This window comes from Nanorana parkeri, unplaced genomic scaffold (assembly GCF_000935625.1).
Source record: "Nanorana parkeri isolate BGI_ZX_2015 unplaced genomic scaffold, ASM93562v1 scaffold240, whole genome shotgun sequence".
Classification (NCBI taxonomy): domain Eukaryota; kingdom Metazoa; phylum Chordata; class Amphibia; order Anura; family Dicroglossidae; genus Nanorana; species Nanorana parkeri.
The window spans coordinates 209,226-236,933 of NW_017306508.1; the positions used below are offsets into that span (position 1 = coordinate 209,226).

General features: G+C 46.5%; 1 protein-coding gene across 1 annotated transcript in view; it reads right to left on the minus strand.

Moving 5' to 3' along the window:
* The window catches only part of EPHX1 (epoxide hydrolase 1), a 44,382-nt gene extending 24,944 nt beyond the window's left edge, over positions 1 to 19,438 (minus strand). The window contains exons 1-3 of the mRNA XM_018556501.1: positions 19,289 to 19,438; positions 7,173 to 7,354; positions 5,100 to 5,280 (exon numbers count right to left, since the gene is read on the minus strand). Coding sequence (XP_018412003.1) covers positions 5,100 to 5,280; positions 7,173 to 7,349 — 358 coding nt within the window. The 5' untranslated portion in view covers positions 7,350 to 7,354; positions 19,289 to 19,438. The remainder of the gene's footprint in view (positions 1 to 5,099; positions 5,281 to 7,172; positions 7,355 to 19,288) is intronic.
* Positions 19,439 to 27,708: the final 8,270 nt, after the last annotated feature.

The following is a 27,708-nucleotide window of genomic DNA, read 5'->3' on the forward strand; positions in this document are numbered from 1 at the left end:
CGGAGTGTTAATCTGTGTAGAGGGAGGCAGAATCAAATGATAATTTGATAACAAAATATAATTTGCACATTACTATTTATATAGGAGCTGCACTGGAGCTTTGTTTTTTATACCCACTGTTCTGTCTGAAAAGGTGCACTTTAAAGTGGACCTTTCAGTACCTTTAAAAGTCTGTCTTCCTTCCCTTTTGTTCCCATCCTTAATATTTTTCTTATATTATTGGACATGAGTGTTCTTATGTCATACATGCCTTTTTCAATAATTGTTCAATAATCTTTGAATATCTTTATGTTATTTAATGTTCTGTTTATTCGTTTAAATTAATAAAACTTAAATAAATAAAAAAAAATTTAAAAAGTCTGCATTAATAAATTCCGGACTTGTCACAATATACAGCATCATTTTTCATATATAGTTCTACTCTTAAAAAACAGTCCATAAGATCCAAGTAAGTGACTTTTCTTAGGCTGAGTGAGATGGTATCCTCAGGGCATATGTTTAAATCAGGTTTCCCCCTGGGTCCGGCCAGTTCTGAGGACACATACGAAACAGTGTTCCCTTTCACCGCACCTGATCTTGTCGTATCGGGGTAACCTGACATAAACAGACACTTGTCCATTTACATCCGACTCCCCCATAGACAAACATGCGGTCTGGTCATTTCAGTTTTTTCCTCCATCGTTAGACATCCAGTGACATCTGATCCGCACCACTCTGATCAAGAGCATGGATCCCTTAGAGCCTTAGACCCCATTTCACACCAGGGCGACAGCGTTTCACCGCGCTTCACATGTTTTTGTTGCGCGTTTTTTATGTGCGTTTCAACGCATTTTCTGTTCATAAGCAATAGCGTTTCAAGGCACGTTTTAAGCTTGTTTTGCAGCTGTCCAATGAAAAGCAGTCTCACCTGCAAAAACACGCAAATTTGTGCTGATGCGCTTCCACTGAAGTCTCTGGAGCAAAACAGGCTGATAAGTGCCACAAAAGAAGCTCAGGGACTATTTCAAACACCAGGCGTACTTTGATGTAAGGGGAAAAAAAAAAAAAAACACGTGATGAAACGCCCTGGTGTGAACGGGGCCTTAGTCTCCTCTCTCCCAGTGATCGTACTGTAACTTTGCAGCAAGTCACAAGGTGAGATGCTGCAGCAAGGCTAATCTGTGTCAGAGATTTGTGAAAACAGCCAAGATTAACATGATTGCCTCATGTCTTAGCCAACATCTCAGACGCTTACTCTGGCTAATGCCAGAACATCCTTCTGGAGAAATAAGCAGATAAAGGCATCATCAGGGGAAGTAGTCTGACCTCTGTGAAAGGTAATAAATACCTGGAAGTAATACACGAACATATTACAAAAATATATCTGATGCTAGGTCTACTTTAAGTGCGCCGACAGCTGCGGTGTGACAAATATACACATCAAACGGAGATGACAGGAGAAGCGGCACATATTAAATGTAATTAAGTGTGATCTATTTTTATGAGTCCAGGCCATCTCTAATTCTGGCTGAATCATGTTTAATTAAAATCCTGCATATATCCCACATGTATTATCCCCCCTGGACGTGCGACGGAAAACTAGGGCAAAAATAGCAAATGATAACGGCGAGATGATCAGATTACGCTCATTAACTCGTAAGAAGTCCCGTGTTGCAGCTTACTGACAGCTGAAATCATCATCTTGGACCAAAAAAAATTATATTTTGGTAGATATTATTGAATTAAAAGTAAAAACAAATTATATCAATTAAAGAATACACATCCTACACAAACCATTCTGCAATCTATTGTGTTACAATTGACATTCCCACTTCAATCTGCAGCCTGTGGTTTTCCAAAATTCCCAAGAAATTCAAATTTCTCTTCCTTGCAACTATGGCAACTGTAATCTGTGATTAGGGTATTCCAGAATGTCCATCATCTTGCTCCTACAATTGGCTTCCTGCTCCTAGAAGCCTACACAGAGCTATAGGTCCAGTTATAGACATCCTCTGCAATAGAAGTTTCATTTTTGTTGAGGTACTCTCAAACAATCTTGCACTGGTCAAAGGATGCCAGGGCTGCAGATTTTATTTTATTTTTTACAGATAGGGAAAAAAAAAATATATATATATATATATTGTAGCAGGTCATCATGTAGAGAGCAAGGAGAGAATATATTTCCGATTACAACACTGTAACAGATTATGGGTGACCCTCCCACTTTTTTCCTGAGCAAACCTGAAGTTTATTTTAAACTGAATTTCTTATATCTCTGAGGAGTCCTGTTGATGGGATCTAAATGTGACTTTCAATGTATGAATATATGCTTTATCCAGTGGGGTCCCCCATTCTCCCGGCTGGGTCTTGAATGTATTTTATAACATGAAGAATACAATAATAGGAACAGTAATACCACAACATGGTTGAGAAAACCCTTTTACATTGTAAGCTCTCATGAGCAGGACCCTCCTTACCATGTTGTCTTGAATTGTATTGTAACTGTACTGTCACTGCTGTATAAATCCTGTAAAATCATCATCATCATCCTGCATAGTAGACAATGATACCCAAAACCTTAACATTACCATGTCAAAATACTCAGGACCGTCTTTAACGCAGGGCAAAAGGGGCGGTTGCCCAGGGCCCACTCATTGTTGTGGGGCCCAAAGCAGCTGCCCCTTGAGCAGGTCCTGTGCTGCAAAACTCCTACCACTGGCCCTACATCTCAGCAATGACAGGAGAGCGCTGGATGATCGCAGAGCGGGTCACACGGACAGAAGAGCTGGGTGGATGGCCTCCCCTCCCATGCTGTGTATGTGTGTGCTGGAGGGGGAGGCAATACTGCTTAACTGAGCATGACAGCCATGGCCGCTGTTTAACTCCTTGGCAGTGGGCATAGGTGTGTGCATGGGGTGTGTCTGTGCACACCCTAGTCACCCTGAGCGTCAGTGGAAGCCTTCACCTGGAGCACACAGGCAGGCAGCAGAGTGAACTTCGGGGACGTGCCTGGGCGCCAGGGTAAGCACTTCCGTCCTTTCCACTCAGCCCTCCACATGGCCAGTTAAGTAAAGTGTGAGTAGGGTTTCTTTCTCTCCCTCTCCCTCCCTCAGTTACAGAGGACTACATTGCTGTATAATGTAATGCTGGGATTTGTAGGCCTTTATAGCCGGTGCCATTCTACATTGCTGTATAATGTATTGCTTAGATTTGTTGTCCCTCTACAGCTTGGAGTCGGTGGCACAACTACCAGGGTTGCAGTGGTTGCAGCTGCGACCAGGCCTTGGCGCTCCATCACTGTCCTAAAATCATTAGTATTTGGTATCAGTAATTGGTATCGGCGAGTACTTGAGAAAAAGTATTGGTACTCGGTCTGGAAAAAAAAGTATTGGTGCATCCCTAATGACCACCTGACGTTTGTAGGCAAATTAGCTATAATTTCGCGCTGAGATTGCTAGAGGGCCAGACCATTATAAATAGGGAAGCAGGTTGTTTACCACGACAGTAGAAGTGATTTTTTTTTTTTCTGAAGATATGGGTAAACAACGCGATTAACAGCCTTTGAATGTGAGATGATTGTTGGCGCTCGGAGCCATGGAGCGAGTATCAGCAAAACAGCAGAATTCGTTAAATGTTCAAGAGCAGCTGTTAAAGTGTTTAAAGACTGGACTGTCAGCCGAAAATCTGGATCTGAACATGCAAATTGTGGCCGTCAGCGACTAGTCAATGTTAGGGCAGAACGGAGAGTGGCAAGACTGGTACAAGACAACAGTGCAGTGTCAGATTCCTCGCATCACCTTTCAACATCTCGTGGAGTCACGAGGCGGCCCAACGAAGTACTGATGGGGTGGTCATAATAATCTGGCCACTCAGTGTATATATAACATTTATTATATTATTACATACATACATACATACATACATACATACATACATACATACATACATACATACACACACGTGTGTTTTGTACTTTTTTGTGCACACCCTAATGCAATGGGCTGTGCACGCCTATGGCAGTGGGCATCATCTTTAGTGTTGGCTGAGCTCCTCTTCCTCTCTCTAGCCAAACTAAAGTTGAACTTACCTTTCAATTACACACAGGGAGGAGAATTCATCAAACTTGGAGCAGCTGTGCATGGCAACCAATCAGCTTCTATGTTTTGTTTTCAACGCTTAACTGAACAAACTGAAGAGAGAAGCTGATTGGTTATTATGGGAAGCTGCCCCTGGGGTGTTCCCAAGCATACTGGCAGGGGGGAATTTATCAAAACTGGAGCAGACAAAGGGAGCTTCTCCCTTTTTTTTATTTTCAAATCTTACCTGAGCAAACTGAAGAGAGATGCTAATTGTTTGCCATGGGAAACTGCTCCAGATTCTGTCTATTCCAGTTTTAATAAATTCCCCCTGCAGTAGCTGATTTCTCACTGGAAAGAAAAACATGGTTTGCAGGTACATCTAACAGCTCCAGAGTGGGAGTCTAAGCTGATCTTCAACCAAGTTACTATGTGATGTACAAGCCTAAAAAAAAAAAAAAACTTATATTTTACCTCTCCTGAATGAGCCAAATCCTCCATTTGTGGCTCACATGCTCCCCCTCCCAGACACTGCAGCTCACAGTGGGAAGCAAAAGACGTAGTGCTGGCAATCCAGAAAGTGGAGGGCAGGACTAGGTGTGGCCAGTTGCTTACAGACAAGCTACAGTCTTATGAATCGGTACTAATGCTGAGAGACAAGCCCCCTGCAGCATCTCCTCATCCCACTGTACTGCAAGCAGCCACAGCCTACATGAGTAACAATGCTGCTCTGAAGTTAGTAGCAGTGCAGTATTGTTGTCCCCTATCTCAGGATGCTGCTTGAAGTGGGCTGCATTGGCAGGATCAACAGGGATTTGTGGGACTTGGCAGATAACCAGAAAATGGTACCTACAGACGAACTAACAATTAAGTCCTGCAGCATAATTTGTTTTTTAATGGGAGGCATAGTTTTACTTATAAAAACTTTTTTAAAAATGTCAAAGAAATTTGGTAAAGAAAAACATTATTTTTTCCCATTCCCTGTCTAGCATTAGCAGTCCTCCAATTTTATCATGTATGTGTTTTCTATTAGCTGTAGCGTACCTTCAATTTTGGTCTTGAAGTGTGGGTATCGGTTGATAATTTCCAATTGTTTCCTCCAGTCAAATTTATTCCTCCAGTAAGACACCACTTTCCGAAGATGAATGGAGTTGAAGCCATAGTTAAAGCGGCTGCCCTCCACCGGCTCAGTGTAACGCGTCTGGTCTATCCGGTGAAACAAATCCTGCACAAAACACAAAGGTGATATGATGAGTGCCATACGCTGAAGGGGACCTATTGTCATCAGACATTCAACCTGACTATACATATTGAAGATCTAATGAGAGAAGAAAGGTTGGAGAATGATGATTGGAGAGGTTCCAAGACTGGTGGAATATCACAATATCAATGCTCAATATGCTGATGACGCCTGTAGATGAAAGTAAAGAAGACCTCAAGGGCTTCATAAAGAAAGTTAAAAGAACAGAATGAAAAAATGGGAATATCAAGAAAACTAAGGTTATGACAACAAGGAAGACGGCAAACTCTGGAATTCATAGTGAAGATATAGAAGTAGGGGACCTCTCCTGCTTCCTTGAATCCAATATTAACAACCAAGGTTAAAGCAGTCAAGAGATACAATGCAAACCGGCACTTGATAAAGCAAGGATGAACAACCTAGAAAAGATCTTCAAAAGTAATGAGGTGTCTATAAGAACAAAGATTAGACATGTCCAGGTTATGGCATTTTCCCGTCTCTATAGATGTGAAGGCTGGACAATGAAGGAGCAAGACAGGAAAAGCATTGACTGAACTTGGGTCTTGGTGAAGAATTCTATCATGGATGGATCCTTCAACAACTAAAACCCAGCACTGCACCAGAAGCCCAAGTAACTACATTGAATTGTTTTTATTTTCAACACCCAATGAGAAGAATCAACTCCGGAAAAGTTGAGGGGAAAAAGGAAGACCAGCAATAAGGTGGCTGGATAAAGTCTTAGAAAGTATGGACATGGTGTTGCAAAGGCTGAAGTCCCATACAGATGACAGATCATTCTGGGGAACAACTTTCAATGTGCGTCAACATCAACTTGATGTCACTTTCCCACAAAGTTTTCCTACTCTTTTGCCCCCCCACCCCTTTTAAGTAGGTCTAGCCCACCTCCCAACCCTCCAAATTGATACTCTTACCTAAATCTGCCTCTGGAACCTGAAGGCATTGTTTACATCCCTCCATTGGCTTTTTGATCTGATGTCCATGTCTGCATATTGCAGCCTCATAGGCTTCTATGGGGCTGGTAGACGGGAATCGATCTTTCTCAAAGTTCTATCGAAGCCTATGGGGCTGAACAGCACATGTATGAATGTCGGATCAAGAAGCCAGTGAAGGGATGTAAACAATGTTGCAGGCATCGGAGGAACATCTAGATAAGTATGGTGATTTGGAGGGGAGCATCGGCTTTATCTGCTAATGAGGGGTGAGGGTAAGAAAGGCCTTGGCACATACCAAAAGGTGAGTGGGTCACACCTGCAGATTTAAGTGTCTGTGGCCTCACTTTAGTTCAGCTCCCCCAGGAGATTCCCTCCGCTTCCTTTCATGGTAACAACATAGTCTGCAATGTGGGTAATGAGCATGCCTGCCCTATTACTTCCTGTACTTAAAGCACCCAATCCTCATAACTCAACACATGGTGAAAGCAATGGAGAGACGTTTTAGATATGGCTAGGTGAACCTCCCTGGAACAGCTGCAACCTCTGCTATGCTATCCCTGTTTCAGACCAACACAGATAGACATATGGAAAGTCAAGATCAGTGTAGTCAGGGGACCAAACCATTTCCTATAAAGGAACTCTCTGCATTAATTGTCTGTTACTCTGCGTCTACATCCTTCCACCTGCTACTGCGGCAGATGAAATGTGCTCGGGGACATGTTTCTACGTGTGAAGAGTCTGTGGTTACTTGAAAGAAAAAAACAGGCTGCCATCAACAGAGAACACTGAGCAGTACATCATGCAGAAGACTACAACAGGTCCTACAGGATCCTGCATACTGGTAATGCGTCTTTACTCTCTCCACAGATATATAATGTGCTGCTATGTACTTGTCACCAGAGACAGCCTCTGAAATCAGCTTACATTTAGCTCCTCATCTGACGTCTCGATTTTAAAAGGATGAATGTCCTCGTTCTCGTCTTGTCTCTGTCCAGCACCCCACCATCCATCTCCCATGCGCAAAGTGTCATCTTTATTCCCAAAGACAAAGTGGTACAGGAGAGCCCCAACCACCAACGCTCCAACGATCTCTAGAAGCATTTTACCTACAAGAAATAATCACACAGTTAGTGAACACCAACACGAAAAATGATTTCAGGGTCATTGATGCTGCACCCATATACACCCCCAACCCACCGTGACATATTTAATACATAGAAAATTTAAGGTTTAAAGGGCCGGGTGAGTTTCAAAACACAAAATTCAATGCAACGGACTATTAATATTTATACTTAATAACATTGTAGATTGTTGATCTACAGGTGTAGTCAAACTCCATCCCTTCAACAAGGGTGCAACTACAAATCCCATTAGGCATTGCAAGACTCTGACAGCCACAGGCATGACTCCCAGAGGCAGATCCATGATGGGATTTGTAGCTTCACCACAGCTGGAGGCTTGGAGTTTGCCTACGCCTGTTCTAGGGAGTATTCAATGGCCTTTGGGGATCAGGACTAATTTTTTTCCCCTGTTGCAGCCAACCGAGTCATGTTTTATAAGGGTTCTTTGCCTTGCTATGGATCAGCTGTGGGTTTAGGGTTCTGAAAATATTAGTATTAAACATGATAAATAATGGAGTGTACTGAGCAACAAGTTCAACTAAGAGACAAAAATAATGATATTAAAAGAGAACTATGGGGTAAGTGTTTTTGCCACATAGTTCTCTTTTTAAGGTCACGGGAGGACATATACTAACCTCCTTCCGTGACCCAAAGCTCAGTATATAGGGAGCTATTGCCCGCTATATACTGAGAGCGCAGCAGCTGGGACGGATCCTGACACTGCTGTCGAGATCTACCCAGCTGCGTGAGTGACAGCGGGCTCTGCCTATCTAGTGGCAGAGCCAGCTGTGCCCGCCCCCTCCCCGGTCGGTTCCTCCACTCAGCGCTGGAGGATCAGAGAGGGGGGGGGATCCCTGCGCGGAGCCAAGACTGACGCTCTCCGCAGGGATAGATCGAGAAGTGAGCGAGCGACGGTACGTGTTTGCTCACTTCCCGACATATAGAGCCGACCTGTGACAGTTTCATTGTCAAACGTCGCCTCGAACTATGAGAATGAGTGGAAATCACTCACCTCATAGTTCTCCTTTAAATAAACTTTAATTTTCTCTTTGTCAGGCAAATCTGAAATGCTACACATAAATGTTTCATATTTATCACTTGCAGCCATTAGGTTAAGGGTGGGCAGCTCCGGCCCTCCAGCTGTTCTTTAACCACAAATCCCATCATGCATCTGCCAATGGGAGTCATGCCTGTGGCTTTCAGTCTCGCAATGCCTCATTGGACTTGTAGTTCCACAGCAGCTGGAGGGTCGCAGTTACCCATCCCTGCAGTAGGTGGTGTTCTATGTAGGCTACTATATATTCTCCATGAAGGTTCTTTCTTACAATTGTTGTGCTAAAAAAATATATAGCTGAATGGCTCAGAGGAGCCTCCAGCTGCATTAGTAGCAGAGAGGAAACCCCTCAATTAGTCTTCAGAGACTGCCAAGAAATCCTGACAATGCTGGGCTCAGTAGCTGAAGCTGATATTTACACACACACACACACACACACGTCATAATAATAATCAGAAGTGTGACTAATCCCCCTCCCACCTCCTCTTTGCTTTTTTTTTGGTTTGTACAGAAATTCAATGAGAGAAAGACAGTCTGATAGCAAACAGCCAGTGGTGTCCCTAGCTTTTCTGCCGCTTTTAGGCAGCGGGGAGGCTTGGTGGAGGTGGTGAAGTGATGCCGCCCTCTGCAGGCTCTGCATCTCCCTTCCTGACTTGGTGTCCCATCCAGCTCTTTACAACCAGTGACATCACTGGTTGCCAGGAGCTGGGCAGAACCCCGGAACAAGCATAGCAGCTTGCTGAGAGCTGAACGTGGAGATGCGCATGTCTCTTACACATCTCCCAATCTGGCTCTTAGCAACCTGGGATGCTCTGGCCAGAAAGGGAAACAAATGGCAAACGCACTCATCAATTTGTTACCAGCTTTAAAGCAAGGTGCACATGAAAGGGCTTTAAACAGTAACAGCAAAAAGTTTCCCAGCACACTCACCAGCCAGCATGCAAAAAAAAGTTGTCTCACCGCTAAGGTTAAAAACAGAAGTTTAGATACAAGTCTTCTGCAGAAAATGTGAAAGCCGCACAGCCGCGCCAAGGCACCTCCTACATAGTGCGGTCCTAACTCTAAACTATGAGAGTCAAGGTGCACATGGAAGTGGTTTGATGCATGGGGGGGGTCTCAGCTGCCATTGTGATGTGCGGGGTCCTTTGTGCATCCCTGTGCCTTTTAAGGGAGGTTGGGCTTCCTCCTGACAAACCTGCACCCAATTTTATCTTTTGCGACATGTGCTCCAAGATGGAGACTCTCATAGTTTAGAGTTAGGACCGCACTATGTAGAGGTGCCTTGGCGCGGCTTTCACATTTTCTGCAGAAGACGTGTATCTAAACCTCTGTTTTTAACCTTAGCGGTGAGACAAGTTTTTTTTTGCATGCTGGCTGGTGAGTGTGCTGGGAGACTTTTTGCGGTTATTGGCCAGAAAGGGGGTGCAGGCACACTGCAAACATTGTGGAGCAGAACGACCATGCCACTCTGCCTACCGTCCCCCCACGTGACCCAAAGAGATGCCTCAGGCTGACTCTTTAAAAGCCCTTCAAACAGCATAATTCCCGCCAGTGTCATGCGTGCACCCTATATTAAATATTTATTTGTACAGCAAAATTGAAAATACATATTTTTTTTTAAAAATCAATTTTGAAAAAACATACAATTAAAAAAATCAAGCTACAACTGTCCCAAAATGATTATAGATTCCCTTTTATGTTAAATCCGGGCAACATGAATTGATAGGAACAACATGAATATAAAAGTTAGGATGTGAATGTAGCTCTGATCAGTGGTGCAAACAAAAATATTTCCAGGGTCAAGACCTTTCCGGGATAAACTTCCAAGACCCGGCACTGACCCAGGAAATCAGGGACAAGTGTCAACCACGCAGACCCCTAATGATGATGTCCCCTCACCTTCACTGTCCTCAGCCCACACAGCAGATTGCTACGTGTGAGCTGCCGAGAGCATAGAATAGGTCCCACACAATAAAACTACAGTGAAAATTAGAAGACAGCTAGAGGCCTTGTGTTTTCTATGATGGAATTATAACGAGGAGGTCGTGTCTCTCTCTGTGATACCCGGAACTCCGACAAAGACAGAAACATTTATTTTTATAAATATAATCTGTGCAAAACAGCATTTCCCTTTTTGTTCAGCCCATGGCTCCCTCTCCATCCACATCTCTTTCATTTGAATAGGGTAGGGAAGACTTAGATCCTGTGTTGATTTTATTGCTGTCTCTGTTACTTTTACGGAGATATACCTTCACTTTCTGTCTCAGTGACCACCTAAAGCACAGCTCCAGGCAAATATAACACATACAAATTAATGCAACTCAGTATTCATTATTATTTGTAATCCAAGCAGTGTAAGTTCCTGAATCTGATCTGGTATCAGCCTCTTGCTATTTTCTATACAGCAGAGCTCAGGTAGAGGGAGAAGCAGAATAGGGAACTGATCCGTTGTGCGGCATTGCAAGGAGCATGCTGATAGGACAAGAGAGCAGCGTGACAATCTTTCTATCAGTCTTCTGCTTCTCCTTTCGCGGTCCAATCACAGGCTGTAGGAAGGACTAGACCTGCCAGTGTTAGTGAACTGTAGCAGAGAAATATCAGATCTACCGCCTTGCCAGATAGGGCTGAGCTGTGTGGCAGGGGTGTGTAAATCTCAGAGCTGGTTGGAAAGAAATACATATCCTTTGGCAGATAAGACATATTTATTTCATCTGTGAATGTAGCAGTTTGCCCGACTTTCAGCTTTTAGGGCAAATAGAAAAAATATACTGGACGTGATTTGAGAGATTCTGAATTAAAAAAAAACTTGTGTTCTTATTTGGAGTTATTTCTGGTTTATAAGCATTTTGGCACTCTGCTAGAGGGAACGATGTTAATACGGCGGTTTTCTGCAGATGCTAAAGTTAAGAGATTTGGAATTTTTTTTTATCTGAAGTGACTCATTTGCTTGTCATGCTGAAGTAGGGCTTTCCCAGTAAAATGGGCATGTATGGGCAGAATGTAGCTGAGGAGGTTTATTCTGCTAAAATTGACATATAAAAAGATAGTTGCACTACAATTAACTCTGTACATGAGATAAAAGTGGTATGTTAGTTGATTAGCCTTCATTAGATATGAGGACCTCCCAATGGAGGTCATTGGCAAGGCCTCCATAATATTGGTGTTTAATGGCAAGCCCCCTTTATATTGATGGTTAGTGGCAAGTTCACCTTTACAATGGTTGTTAGCAGCAGACCTTCATCACATTAGTTAGTGGCATGGCCCCTATCACATAGGTGAATAGCAGCAAGGTCACCTTTACAATGGTTGTTTGTGGCAAGGCCCATCACATTGGTGGTTAGTGGCATGGCCCGCATCACATTGGTGAATAGCAGCAAGGTCGCCTTTACAATGGTTGTTAGCAGCAAGGCCCCCATCACATTGGTGAATAGCATCATGGCCCGCTGTCACATTGGTAAATATCAGCAAGGCCACATTTACATTGGTGGTTTGCAGCAAGGCCCCCATAACAATAACGATCAGGGGCAAGGTGCCCTTTACATTTGTGGTCAATGGCAAGGCCCCCTTTACATTGCTGATCAGTGGCAAGACCCTCTTTACTTTAGTGGTCATGGGCAAAACCACCTTTTGTTTAAGTGGTCAGTGGCAATTCCCCTTTCAAGTCCATGTCAACAGATTAGAGTCACCTTAAACACATGGGAATGGAAGCTGATGGTAAAGTGGGTGACGTAGGTAATTCTGCCTGATTTACCTCCCCTAAATAGCTGACCGACTTCCCTCAGCCACTAGGCCTTATAACAACCCTGTGACCTGCTAGGGTAGTAGTTTGCCAACATTACTGTGGGACACTGAAGCAAAGGTTCCTGGGGCAAAGGTGACTAATTCATGGCGGTGGAAGGGCCCCAGATGGGTAGCCTTACACAACTTTATAGAACATTCCTACTAAAACAACATATGGTAATTATACAGTCTGTGGCTTAGGCATGTTCGGAATTGAAATGTCCTTTATGCAAAAAAGGAGGGGTGGGGGGGTATAATATATGATTACCTGGTCTGCTATAGTAATGCGTCAGATCTGGGGATTATAGTAATCTCTTTATTCCAGTTAACTGAAATTTTATACGTCAAACCCCCCCAGTTAACAATGAGAAATATTGTGCTGTTTAGCGGTCTGGGAAAGTACATAGATTTAAAGCTGAACTCCAGGAAAATGGATAAATATGCCAATAAAATATTTATATAGCTGTTTTACTATGATAAAAGATGTGCATTTCTGTCTATCAAGGCTTAACCACATACAACACACACAAGCAACATGACCGATTGGCTGACCCTCCCTCTCCCAGTCTTAGTTGTTCTGTACAGGGGATTGCAAAAGGCTGATACTGCATTAAAGGATATTTAAACCCTATGGGGTTTTTGCATATATCTACTGCTAACGAGCAGTAGATATATGCAAACCATTAAAAAAAAAAAAAGTTACTAAGAAAGGTTTAAACTTACCTGTGTCTCCACCGCGTGCTCTCATCTGAAGATCTGAAAAATCTCGGGTGGCCCCAAAGGATCTTGGGGCGGACGCATGCGCAGTACAGATCTTTGGCCGGGAGACGAGGAGAGACACATGGTAAGTCAACAGAGGCAGCGTGCACCTGCGCAGACTCCGTGGGACAGGAAGTGCCAGGAAGACAGGAGTCAGCGCTGGATCGGAGACCCGCAGCAGCGCTGGAGGGACTCCTGAAAACTACAGGAAAGAAGAAGAAGATGATCGGATCAAATAAAAAGTGTATCAAACCCAAGAACAAAAATGTAATTTATTGCAGCTTAGCAGTGATGGAGGCGGCACTAGTTTCCTTCAGGTTATATTTCATTTCATTTCACCTTGTGATCGTGCCAGCAACACACTTCCTGTCCTAGGGTGGCAACGCTCATTCACTGTATTGTATCTTTGAAAAAGCAGTGATGTCACCCTAGGTCAGGACTATGAACCCCCTTTTCTCTATAACACGGTGGCTGGGTTCTGTAGTCCTCAGAGATTGGTGAGAACAATGCTAACTGATACCAGTCACCAGAGTGTACAGGAAGTTATTAGCTTAGTGTTTTTTGCACTTAACGAACAGATACATTATAACAGAACGCCTTCAATGGTTTATGTACCAGACACAAATGGATCAAATAAGAAAAGTTCTTTGTTAGGTTTAATGTTTTGCCGCTCATCCAAGTGTCCTCCTCAGTTCTAATGAGTGTCGGGAACATGCTCTAGCATTTATAGCTGCACAGGTAACTTAAGGTGCCCACACACCTGCCGATTATCGTACCATAATCGTGGGAAATCCCGCGATCGTACGATAATTGGCCGGTGTATGGAAGGCGTGTGACCGTTTCTACTGTACGGTCGCACTTCTTTTGTCTTACGAGCAGGCTCGAAAACCCGCCGAGAATCGTACGATTGTTGGCGGGTTTGTGGCCTGCTAGTAAGACAAATGCCTGCCCTTTTTGCATTGGAGTCATCGGAAGCCCGCCCCTTAACGGGGCGGGCTTGTGATGATCGCAAGTACGATCTGCCTGTCCAAGATGGGCAGATCGTACGTTTTTTTTAAAAAACCTTACAACCAGCGCAAGACGAAAGTCTTGCGATGGTTGTAAAGCTGGGCACACACCTTACAACCATCGTACGATGCTCGGCGGGTTTTCGAACATGTTCGTACGTTAAAAGTCGTGCGACCTTACAGTAGTAGAGGTCGCACGGCTTCCACACACCTTACCATAATCGTACGATCGCGGGATTTCCTGCGATTATCGTACGATTATCGCAAGGTGTGTGGGGACCTTTAGTCACAGACAATCCAATCACTATGTTGTCATTGATTGTTCAAAAACTTGATGGGGGGGGGGGTGCAAGTTTGTGATCTCATTTACATAATCCAATCATCAAGGTGCAGTGGCACCAAAACCAGATGTAAATGGTTTGATTCTTATGGCCGAAGGGGTGAATTGTTGTCAAAATCTGGGGCAAATTTGGTAAAATAGATTTATATTTTGGTGACAGGAGGTGTCAGTGACCTTGTTTGGGGATGGCTGTTCCATTGTGATGTAGATGACCTATTACACGCTTTTTCCAAACCAGTTGCCCAAAAAAACTGGATCCCTATGCATATACCACAGTACTATAAAAAGGGGATATGGCCCATATAAGAAGGGGGAATGGCCTATATAAAAAGGGGGTATGTAAAATATGGGGTATGGTCTATTTATTAAAAAAGTGCATGGTCCATATAATAAATGGGGTATGGCCCATATAAGAAAGAGGGATGGCCTATATAAAAAGGGGTTATGGTCCATGTTACAATGCGTATGACCTGTGTACAAAAGGGGGTATGGCCTATATAAGATAGGGGGGGACTTCACTACACATTTTCAAGGTAGGTCAGTAAAGGGTTGTGGAAATGCCTGAAATATACAACAATTTGTAGTAATTTGTGTTATTGAACGCGAGAGTCATAAAGACCTGACGCTTCCAGAGAAAGGGATGGCCTGTGGGCTCAATGATGTTTGGCAGAATAATAGAGTGGTTTACAATGTTCTCTTCTGGAATGTTGGCAGCTATACATTGCTTGTAGCGGCCCCGTCAGGTGACACGATTTGGCACAAACTATATACTAATTTATATTTAATTTTATAGTGTATCTAACCCCAAGAACAAAAATGTCACATATTGCAGCTTGTCAGTCCTTAGATGCGGCGGCTGCATTCATTTTCTTTTCTCCTTTCTTTTCACCTAGTTATCCTATCAGTGCAGTGCAACAGCCAGTGCTAAATGCACAGTCACTGTGCCTCAGGAAAATGCATTTAGCTATGCAGTTCAGCGAGTGAAATCGAGTTTGTCTACACGATGCCAATATTTAATATCTACATAAAGCCGAGGGTTATGGGACTAAGCCAAAGAGATAGCAAGTAGTAAAAATACTTTGAACTTTCAGATCTGGTCAGCTGCCGTCTGTCTATGAACTCGCCTTCCCTATCAGGAAAAAAGTTAGGATCAATGTTCAATGGAACAGTTACTTTTTTTAATGTGTTGCAATATTGCTGCTTGCGAGATATCGTGCCTTTCGACAGTCAGGAACATTGTCTATTGCCCTACAAGCAGCCTGCACCCAGGTGACACTATTGGAGGGGTGACACCAAAATGACTGACAGTCATTTTGGTGTCACCCCATATAAAAAGTCGGGCACTCGGTCATGGACTGAGAGCTCGACAGTGTCAGGAGAGAGGAGGGGACCCGGCGACATACCTCATTCCGCAGGGTGAATGTCCTCTCCTCTCCCTGCCGGCGTCCATCACCAAGATGGCCGCCGGCAGGCGTCAATTAGATGATCGCACATGCGCAATGATGTCATCGCGTATGCTTGTGGTGATGTCACGGCGGGTTGTCACCTGGTCTCTGCCTTGGGTGACACCCGGCCTCGGGATGCCCCTGTAAACAAGGAATCCTATAACCCAGTTCCTTCTCAGTCATCACAAACGTTGCTCTACTCCAGGGGTAGCCAAACTCCAGGCCCTCCGGCTGTGGTGAAACTACAAATCCCATGATGCATATCTCTCCGCAAGTCATGTCTGTGGCTGTGAGAATCTTGCAATGCCTCATGGGATTTGTAGTTCCACCACAGCTGGAGGGCCGGAGTTTGGCTACCCCTGCAACTTGGCCAGTGTATAACCAGTCCTTATTGAACTTTTCAGTTTAAATCAGCGACATACATGTGCAGTCACACAGCGTGTCTGTGCGGAAATCTGCACCCGGGAGGGACAGCTGCAGCCGCCTGTACAACTCTATGAGAGGAAGCGGCTACACAAGGACTTGCACATCCCTACAGGTACGCAGGTACACCCTTGGGCACAAGAAAAAAAAGCACCTTTTGCAGCGAGGGATCCCCAGCACCTCAAGAGTTAAATGCTCATTAGTGCTCGGAAGTCAGGTACGTGGTCAACGGCTTTAAATGGCTCACGATGGTTACAGAAGCTCCTTTTTTAAAGTGTTATTAAACCCTCAACTTTGTTTGCATATATCTACGGCTAGCAAGCAGTAGATATATGCAAAAACATTAACAAAAAACAGCGGTTTAAACTTACCCCTGTCTTCGCCGCGCGCTCCCATCCGAAAATCTGAAAATTTTTCGGGAGGCCGCAAAGCATCTTGAGGCGGGCGCAGGCGCAGTTCAGATTTTCGGCCGGGAGACGAGGAGAGACGCAAGGTAAGTCTATGGACGCGTGCACCCGCATGCAGACACCGTGGGACAGGAAGTGCCAGCAAGGACAGAGGAGTTAGCGCTGGATCGGAGACCCGGAGCACCGCTGGAGGGACAGATGAAAGCGACAGGAAAGAAGAAGAAGATCGGATTAAGAAACATCATTTAAGGTAAATGCTTACACTAACATTGGGGGGGAGGGGGAAATATTTTTGACTTTTAATGTCACTTTAACTATTCTGAGCCTGTTCTGGTACCAAATATGCCCCTTCATTAGCCTCATTACTTTGTGGGGGGGGGGGGTTTCACAAAAGAAAAAAAAAATGTGCATAAAAACCTTTTAAAGCGGCACAAATAGCAATCAAAAACACACAAAAAACGGAATAAACGCTATAATAAATAAATCAAACGACCCAAATACAACCATATTTCCCTTTTGTGTAATATCCCCGATTGGTATTTTCTCATTGAAAACAATGTCACAGAAATGACGCTGCTCATCCCTAACCAGCACGTATGCATGTATGACAGTGTGAATAGGTGCTAAGGTAGTAACAGGCAACCTCAGCATGTCTGCTGTGGTGAAGCTGCAAATCTCATCATGCCTCTGTCTCTGGGAGTCATGCCTGTAAGAATCTTGCAATGCCTCATGGGACTTGTAGTTCTACAACAGTTGGAGGGCCGGGGTTTTCCCACCCTGCCTTTTGAACAATGACGATTCTCTGTATTGAAGCGTGTTAAGGGTTCATTCACATGGATCCATATATCCATGCAGGTGTTCCATGCAGCCGCCATGTTAGGCCCCATTCAACTGTCCGGAACCACCTGCGACAGGAACCCACCTGCGGACTTGCATGAATGAGGCCTTTAAATCAAGGACAGGCTGCGGCTGCATGGATCCTTACACCTTGTTACACAAAGAGACGCACGGTTCTCGGCGGTCTTCTGCGTCCAGAGCCGGGTATCAGTCCCTGTACGGATGTGAACGCCGGGATGATCCACGCAGCCGGTCATTGATTTTACCAGGTGGCTGTACTGAAAACCTGTGCCTCCCCGGGCGCGTAAACATGACCCCCCTGTATGGATCCGTTCACCCGTGTGAATGAGCCCTCGTTGTGTAAAATCCCTTTAAATCTACCAAACGTTATAGTCCTGGAACACGGCGTTCACACAAGGCCGGACATACCATCCTGGTAAAACTGTTACATATGGCAGAAGATAAAATGTGAAAAAGTTCCAAAACAGCTGGCGTGCCGAGGTTGCCCACCCCGGTGATAAGGGCTCACGCACGCGGCTGCAGCATTGCCCATTGCACAAGAACAAGGCAATTTGCCTTTTGCCCCATGGCTTCAGTTCACACCAACACGCTGACGGGAATTCATCAAAACTGGAGCAGGAAGAATCTGGAGCGGTTGCCCATGGCAACCCATCAGCTCAATTTTCAAAGCTTGACTGAACAAACCGAAGAGAGAAGCTGATGGGTCGTCAGGGGCAACTGCTCCAGATTCTGTCTGCTCCAGTTTTAATAAATTCCCTCCATTGTGTTGAAAAATAAGACATATAATACAAGTTCTTCATAGCACGATGAGGGGAATTTATCAAAACTGGAGTAGCCAGAATCTGGATCAGTTGCCCATGGCAGCCAATCTGCTTCTCTCTTCAGTTTGTTCAGCTACGTTTTGAAAATGAAACAAAAAAGCTGGTTGGTTACCATGGGCAACTGCTCCAGTTTATTATAAATCCTGCCCATCATGCGATAAAAAAACATGCAATATGTCTTCTTTTTTCAACACATTGGGGGGGGGGATTTAATAAAACTGGGGCAGACAGAATTCGTGGCAGTCATCCAATCAGCTTCTCTCTTCAGTTTGTTCGCCTAAGCTTTGAAAATGAAAGCTAGACGCCTATTGGTTGCCATGGGCAACTACTCTAGATTATTATACAGGATTTATATAGCGCCAACAGTTTGCGCAGCGCTTTACAATATAAGGAAGACATTACAATCACAATACAATTCAAGACAAGATGGTAAGGAGGGCCCTGCCCCTGAGGGCTTGTCTTCCTTATCTGCTCCAGTTTGAGTAAATTCCCCCCAATGTGTTCACAAAATAAGACATATTGCATGTTTTCTTATATACCATGCTGGGGAGATTTATAAAAACTGGAGCAGTTGCCCATGGCAACCAGTCAGCTTCTCTGTTTCAAAGCGTAACCAAAGAAACTAAAGAGAGATGCTGATTGGTTGCCATGGGCAACTGCTCCAGTTTTGATAAATTCCCTTCAATGTGTTCTGACGCACTGTAACGCATCACAACACGCTGCAGAACATGACATGCAAGTTTTAGTAAACAAAAAGCAAGCACTGCAAAGCATGTCAGCAATGCATTGCAGCATTCGATAGCGCCCGTTCATACTGCACATGCGTTATGGTGGCAATAACACCCGCAGTGTGAACGAGTCCTAAATGTCAACTTTTGATGTGAAATAATAAAAGAAATAATAGAAAGTTTTTTTGCAACGTTTGACTCTTCAGCTGCTGGGAAACTACAAGTTCCAGCCAGGAATGTCAAGCCAATAGAGTGAAAAGGTGCAAAAAGAGCTGAGAAGGTGTAGGAGGTGGTCACCTGTGCTCCGCTGGATGCTGTCCTCTCTCACCTGTCCTGCAGCTGCACTCAGTGCTTTCCTCTCCCCCTCACTGATAAACAGGGAAGAGAGGCATCATGGGGCCTCTGACTGTGTACAAAGTTTACAGACAAAAGTAGGGCCGGGCCTATTCATCAGAGTCCTCCCTCTGCTGTGTTCATGGACGGCCCTGGAAGCATGCCACATTCCAGCCCTGCACAGGAAACATGGCACCCGGCTTTGCCTTTTATTCTACTCACACTGTCCTCGTCTGAGGCCTAAAGGACAAGATTTAGCAGAGCCTGCACTTTATTGTACTATTAGTTGTGGATAATCAGCAGGACAGAACGTGATATCAATTCAAATGTTTACAGGTGACACCTAAACAAAAATAGAAGGGAAATCTTCCAATGGGGACACCTGTAACATTCAGTAAAACTGTTTTTACCTTTTTTTTATCATCTCAATGCTTTCCCACTAGGGTTGCCACCGTTTCTTCAAGTGAAACCCGAACGCCCTGGCACCGTGCGCAGTCATTTTTTTTCTTCAAATATAGAAGAGAGAGCGAGGAGAGGCAGCCAAGAGAGGGAGTATGGAGACCAGCTTTAGAGGACTACAAATCCCAGCAACACAAAATAATATGATGCAACATGTGTTGTGTTGTTCTGGGTTGGCGCCCTGATGTCTCCAGGTGGCCTGGGTGGGCTCTCAGGCGGGCTGTGCGACACTGAGGTGGGCTGCAAGGGTCCCAGGGGGGCTGTGCGACACTCCGGTGGGCCGTGCGACACTCGGGGGCTGTGCGACTCTCAGGAGGGCTGTGCGACACTCAGGTGGGCTGCAAGGGTCCCGGAGGGCTGTGCAGCTCTCAGGAGGGCTGCAAGAGCGACTCTCAGGTGGGCTGCAAGGGTCCCGGAGGGCTGTGCGACATTCAGGTGGGCTGCATGGGTCCCGGGGGGCTGTGCGACTCTCAGGTGGGCTGCAAGGGTCCCGGAGGGCTGTGCGACATTCAGGTGGGCTGCATGGGTCCCGGGGGGCTGTGCGACTCTCAGGTGGGCTGCAAGGGTCCCAGGGGAGCTGTGCGACTCTCAGGTGGGCTGCAAGGGTCCCAGGGGAGCTGTGCGACTCTCAGGTGGGCTGCAAGGGTCCCAGGGGAGCTGTGCGACTCTCAGGTGGGCTGCAAGGGTCCCAGGGGAGCTGTGCGACTCTCAGGTGGGCTGCAAGGGTCCCAGGGGAGCTGTGCGACACTCAGGTGGGCTGCAAGGGTCCCAGGGGAGCTGTGCGACACTCAGGTGGGCTGCAAGGGTCCCAGGGGAGCTGTGCGACTCTCAGGTGGGCTGCAAGGGTCCCAGGGGAGCTGTGCGACTCTCAGGTGGGCTGCAAGGGTCCCAGGGGAGCTGTGCGACTCTCAGGTGGGCTGCAAGGGTCCCAGGGGAGCTGTGCGACACTCAGGAGGGCTGTGCGACACTCAGGAGGGCTGTGCGACACTCAGCAGGGCTGTGCGACACTCAGGTGGGCTGTGCGACACTCAGCAGGGCTGTGCGGCACTCAGGTGGGCTGCTAGGGTCCCAGGGGAGCTGTGTGACTCTCAGGTGGGCTGCAAGGGTCCCAGGGGAGCTGTGCGACACTCAGGAGGGCTGTGCGACACTCAGCAGGGCTGTGCGACACTCAGCAGGGCTGTGCGACACTCAGCAGGGCTGTGCGACACTCAGGTGGGCTGCAAGGGTCCCGGGGGAGCTGTGCGACACTCAGGTGGGCTGCAAGGATACCAGGGGGGCTGTGCGACACTCAGGTGGGCTGCAAGGGTCCCAGGGGAGCTGTGCGACTCTCAGGTGGGCTGCAAGGGTCCCAGGGGAGCTGTGCAACTACCAGGGCTGTCTGGGCTATGGTGTCTCACCAATCACAGATCCGGCATGCAGAGGTCCCCAGAAAGCACGATCTTGGGCGGCCGCATCTGCCGGATCTTTCTCTGAGCGCAGGCACCAGTAAACAGGCACAGACTGCCAGCAGCTCAGTGGCAGATCCGGTTTCAGGCCGCCTGAGATCGTGCATACTGAGGACCTCGGCAGCCGTATCTGTCAGAAAATTTAAAGTGCCGGTGTCGGCACTGTGTGTCTTGTGCCTGTTGGCTGGACACCCAGACACAAGACTCCAAAACCGGACTGTCCGGGCGAAAACTGGATGGGTGGCAACCCTATTGCCTACAGCCACTTCCTGTCTACTCTGGTGGTCAGCAGAGTCACAAGAACTAGTGTCCCCATTGGTGGATTTCCCATCTATTCCTGTTCTGGTGACAACCCCAAATTTGTTTCTTTATAAACAGATATAGCAAAGTGCTTTATGTGGGAGTCTAAAGACCTGACACTTCCAGGGAGAGGGACGGCCTGTGGGCTCAATGATGTAGCAGCCCTGTCAGGTGACACGATTTGGCGCAGACTATATATAATTTATACTTTATAAAACCCAAGAACTAAAATGTAACGTATTGCAGCTTACCTGTCCTTCGTTTTGCATTAGTTTTCTTTATTTGTCACCTGGTCATCCTATCAGTAAGTATCACACTTCCTGTCCTAGGGTGACCACGCTCACTCACTGTACTGTATCCATGGAGGAGCTATGTTGTCACCCTGGGACGATAGTACAACTCCCCCACGCCCTTATCTCCATAACATGGGAGGGGCTTGTAGTTCACAGATAGAACTGGAAATAGTGCTAACCGATAACAGTCAACAATCCGCTCACTAGATTCCTGGCTGGATCAACAGGTATTTTGTGAACATATGAAAAGATTTAACAAAAATATATTTTTAACAGACCAAAACTGCACAAACAAGGGAAGTTCATTTTTTAGGATTCACAATCGTTCACTGCATTGTGGTGCATTACATGCGAATGTGCGTTGTGTTAGCAGCCCGTTTCATTGCGAATGGATGCGCCACAACGAATGACAATGCTTACCCTTTCAAAGCAAACCTTAGAACAGGAGTAGGCAAACCCCAGCCCTTCAGTTTTGGTGAAACTACAAATACTAACATGCATCTGTCTCTGGGAGTCATGCCTGTGGCTGTGAGAATCTTGCAATGCCTCATGGGACTTGTAGTTCCACAACAGTTGGAGGGCCGGAGTTTGCCCACCCCTGGTGTTAAGGGCTTGTTCACGTGGATCCATATTTCCATGCAGGTGTTCTATGCAGCCGCCATGTTAGGCCGCATTCACATGAGGCTTTTATGTCCGGTGGCGGATTCCTGCGTCAAGAATCTGCAGCATGCCTGCGTTCTGTGATGATAGTGCATGCAGCATTTTTGCAGATCGAACTGGACCAGAACGCAGACACTAATGTGCCACGCCTTCGGGTGTCCTGGTGATCGCACTGCGGGCCGGGGGGGGCATGGCTGCAGTGCCATTGACTTCAATGCACCGCCACACCCCCTCCCACTCCTAAACGCAGGGAGTCAGCAGTTTTGCGTTTCAGAGGCCGAACGCTCTGGAACGCAGTCTTTGTGGTATGAACCGGCCCTCACAGCAGGTTATCGTTCCATGTGTGATGACATCTGTACACAGAAGGTCAGACGACCGCTGTCAGCCTGTCATTGCATTGTACATGCTGAGCGCCTGCAGCTTTCCCGGAACGACACCTGCGGACATAAAAACCTTGCGTGAATGAGGCCCTTAGATCAATGACAGGCTGCGTTTGCACCGTGTTACAAAAAGAGACGCAGGGTTCTCAGCGGTCTTCTGCATCCAGAGCTGGGTATCAGTCCCTGTATGGATGTGAACGCCGGGATGATCCGCACAGACGCAGCCGGTCATTGATTTTACCAGGCGGCTGTGCTGACCACCTGTGTGTCCCCAGGCGTATAAACATGACCCCCTGCATGGATGTATGGATCCGTGCACCCGTGTGAATGAACCCTCATAGTGTAAAATCCCTTTAAGGCCTCATTCACACGAGAAAAGGCCGGCACGTACACCTCCCGGGAAGGACAGGTGCAGTGTGTGATTAGTATGCAGTCCCTGTCCTTCTCTATGGGAGTACGCGGCCGTATGCCACCCTACGCTCACCCGCCCTGCACGTCCGTGCGGGTGTCCGTACTCATACGCTGACGGGATGGATCCTGTCCAGGACAACCGCACCCGTACCGACCTGCACTTGAGGTGAGCGTAGGGCGGTGTATGGCCGCGTAGTCCCATACAGAAGGACAGGGGCTGCGTACTAATCACACACAGCACCTGTCCTTCCCGGGAGCTGCCCGATACGGCCGTGCACGCAGCATGGAGCTGTACGTGCCAGACGTTACTCGTGTGAATGAGTGCTAAATCTAGCGAACGTTATAGTCCTGGAACACGGCGTTCACACAAGGGCGGACGTGCCCTCCTAGAAAACTGTTACATCTGGCACAAGATACAATGTGAAACTACCTGAGAATCTGGCAGACCCGGCAACATTCTGTGCTGATTTCTTATTATCTGACATTCCAGGAGATAAAACCCAGCAGAACATTCACCCCTTGTATGGTGTGCCGGACGGCTGCTGGAGGTCGTGTAATGACATCTTAAAGTTCTATTCAATTCTCAAACCTGTTTTCCAGAATCCAGATCAGTCAAATGTACATCGCCCAGTAAAGTATTATTTTACATTTTTGCCCAAGAACTTACGGTCATCATGTCTCTAAACAGCTCCAACTCTCTCAGCTTGGCTTCCTTGAACTTCCTATCCAGTAGAAGCTCAGAAGGGACAGCACAGTTTGTCGCAGCTGTTCATCTACTAGCTTGGTTTTTGTGTGTAGCAGTACGTTGCCATTCCCTGCCATCCAGCACCCCACAATGCACAGATGTGGTTGCACCAGGGACGTGCGGTGAAGTCAGTGGAGGGGGGGGGGGGACCCCCCGGCCTCCCCCTCGCCCCTTTTGGTTCCTCCTTGCAGAGGGGTCCCGGAGCTTTGACTCAAAGCCGTTAAGGTAGAAGGGGAAACCACTCTGCCTGTGGGGTGTAGGAGGAGGGAGGGAGGAGCTTCCCTGTCCCTCACTTGTTTGTCAAAAATGAGGTATCTAAATGAATGCTGTCAGTGTTTTTTTTTCTTTGATTGGTTGGCTTGGACCAATGGCGCTTTTCCTTTGGTGCGAACCATCCACAGAGCTCAAGCCTCTGACTCCAAGTCAGAGGCTTGCTGTAGATCTGACCTCACTGTGTTTGGTTACACACAGCAGCAGGAAAGCCCCGCAGAGGTTATGCTCTGAACCAACCAGTGATGTCATTCTAATACAATGCACAAGCCTACAGTAGTGGAAAACAGAAGCATGACCTCATTAGTCTGCTGTTGCTCCATCACTGTCCAATCACAGGCTAGGGCGGCTCCTGGACCACATTGCACTCAGCAGCGAGGTTTATGACCTGCCTGTGCTGTCTGACAGGGGAGCCTGGATCACAAGACTGGCTGAACAGAATTGCATGTAATTTGGTAGGTTGAACGGTTTACTTGTGTACCGCAAATGTCAATGCTGTATGTAACTGTCAGGGGTATGACTTTAATGTGACATGATGTCTTATTGTCAGGTAGTGTATTAGTAATGATTACCGTTGGTAGCAATATTTGATGCCGGGTCTCCTTCCTGTGATCGCAGGGCTCATAGCCTGGTACACTTTCCTGTTTTCTTTGGGAGAAAGCCGACGGACATTTCCTGGCACCGTGCATTCATATTGTTTGGCTGCGAAATGATAAGAACTTTTCATTGTGTTGGCCTCTTTTTTGCGCCGCATCCTTACGGGGATTTCAGGAAAGTTTTATTGTTCTATTATTTGTTTTTTTATAAATTCTTTATTTAAGTGTTTTTTCATTTTTATCCAAGTTGTACATAACACAATTTGAAATAATGCTCATGCGGCTGATTCACGTACAATAATGCAGTAATTATGTCAATAAAACGTTACAGCATATTTCAACACATAGAGTGATTTGAACAAGTATAGTGCGACAATTTGCATTAAGAATATGGTCAGAGGGGGCTAGAGCCCGCTTGCGTGGGGGCTCTAGTCCCCTCTGACCATATTCTTATGGGTGCTGGTACCCTGGGGCGCCCCCTGTCGTGGCAGTGGTAGTGTGAGCGGCGAGCGCAGGGGTCTCACCCTCTCCGAGTCGTAGGAGCTGAATAGCTGGGTTTGGGTAACTCGGTGTCCCGTGGTCATTGCAAGGATGTGGTGGGGCTTTGCTAAACAAATGGACGGGATAACCTTGTGATGATGAGGGCATCATGAAAGCTATTGGTATGTGAGGGTTACATAAGGTAGGGGGGGAAGACTAAGGGAAGCTCGTTAGGTCCTCCATGAGGTAAATATCGTGCATGCGGTCTAAGACCTGTCTGATCATTGTTCTATTAGTTCATTTGTAGGTCACATGACATATATTCTGATGGGATGGTGTGATTTTATTGTTTTTATTGAACAATTGCTTTTATTTACTTGTTGATAGATCCATCCGAATGATATTCTACCTTATTAATAGTGCGTTTAGTCTTGCTGCAAGTCTTCACTGTCCTGGGGGCGCCTCAACATGACAGTCCTATAGACTTCTAAGGGACCGTCCTGGCCCAACTTGTGCATTAATGCCCCATAGACTTCTATAGGGTGTTCCAAGGGTCAGAGACCATCACAGACAGTCCCATAGAAGTCTATGGCGCTGTAATGCGCCTGGACAGCGAAGACTTGCGCCGCTGAATGTAAACAAATAGCAGAAACATGCCCCTTAGATCAAGATAATTATGTATCTGTGGAAAGGGGAGGGTGGATTGGGTTAGGTCGGGGAAAAGGCCAAAATTGATAAGTGTACTTTGTTTTGTAGTGTACTTACTCTTTAAAACCTTCTCGCTATACATACGTCACCAATGCGGGTGGGTCTTAAGCAAGTATGCACCACCTAAGTATGCTCAAAGCTGGTGGGGTGGCACCCCTGATCATGTGACCAGTCACAGCGATCACATGATGGGGAACCCCATCTCAGACTCCCAGCATTAGGAACCCCTAAAGGGCCACCGGGCGTCCACAGCAAGCGGTGCATGTAAACAATGAGCTCCAAGGAGATGTAAGAGACGAATGAATTCATTAATATATCATTAAAGCAGAAAACAACATCGGCCCACATGCACAAATGACCAGCAGTTACATTTTTTGGGCAGAATACGCATGCAAGGTCTCACTTGCCAAAAATACCTTCCCTCCATACCTCCGCATTTTCTGATTCTCCAGGTGCAGTGAAGGACCCGGGTTATTCCCGGCATGCCAAGAATAGAGCCTGTTGGCAGGTGCAATGGCCACCCATCATCAATGGCCGTCCCATGGCCAAAGAGGAGCGTTACAGAACCCCGAAGAAGTGGCGGAAGGGATGGTGACTGGAGTATGGGCCTCTCATCGCTGGCAGGAAGAAGTACACTAGGAGGACATAGGTGTGTTGTATTGTGCAAATTTGCATATTATGACAAGGGGCCCATCTGTCTCCCACCCAGCACAGACTAGGAGAGGAGCCAATCAGTGCTGCAGTGCTAAAAGAGGACATTCTGATAGGAGGAGAAAGCAGAATGACAGAGAGATGAGGTCATCAGACTGCTGCTTCTCTTTTCACTGTTCAGTCACAGACTAGATCTAGAAGTGTAAGAATTTAAAAAAAAGTACCCTTGCAGTGGAGCTACTCCCCCACACTGCAAGGGTTAAGTGCTCGTTTTGTCTGGGGGGGTGAAATAAGGCAGATATCCCACCTGATCCTCGATCCCGCATGGCTGCTAGACTGGTCCCCGCAACCTCTCCTCCCCTGGGCTCCGACAGTCATGGTGACATCTCTTCCTGATGTCACCATGTCTAATGCAGGTCTATTGACTTGCATTAGACATAAGCACGCCAAAGGAAGTTCCACAGCCAGAGCAGAGAGGGAGAGAGGTAAGTACTGACCGCTGCGGGACTGTCTAATGCAAGCCAATGGACCTGCATTAGGCAACATCAGCAGTCCTTAGACCGCCAAAGCCCAGGGCGGAGAAGAGGCTTGCGGGTACCGGTCTAGCAGCCCAGCAGGAACAATGATCAGGTGAGTATATCTGCTTTATTTGACTTGCCCCATGGCAAGGGTACGTTTTTTACATTCCAGGAGTTCTTCTTTAACTGCAGCAGAGAAAAATCAGGTCACCTGCACTGACAGACAGGGCTTTGCTTTGTGGCAGAGCTGTGTAAATCTCAGTACAGTATATATCAGGTATGCACACCTTGACCGTCTTAAAGGAGAACTATGAGGTAAGTGCTTTTCACTCACCTCATCGTTCTAGCCGACCTGTGACAATGAGACTGTCACAGGTCGGCTCAGTAGATCGGGAGGTGAGCGAACACATACCGGCGTTTGCTCACCTCTCGATCCTGTCACGGCTCTCTGCTGTGACAGGGGGAGGG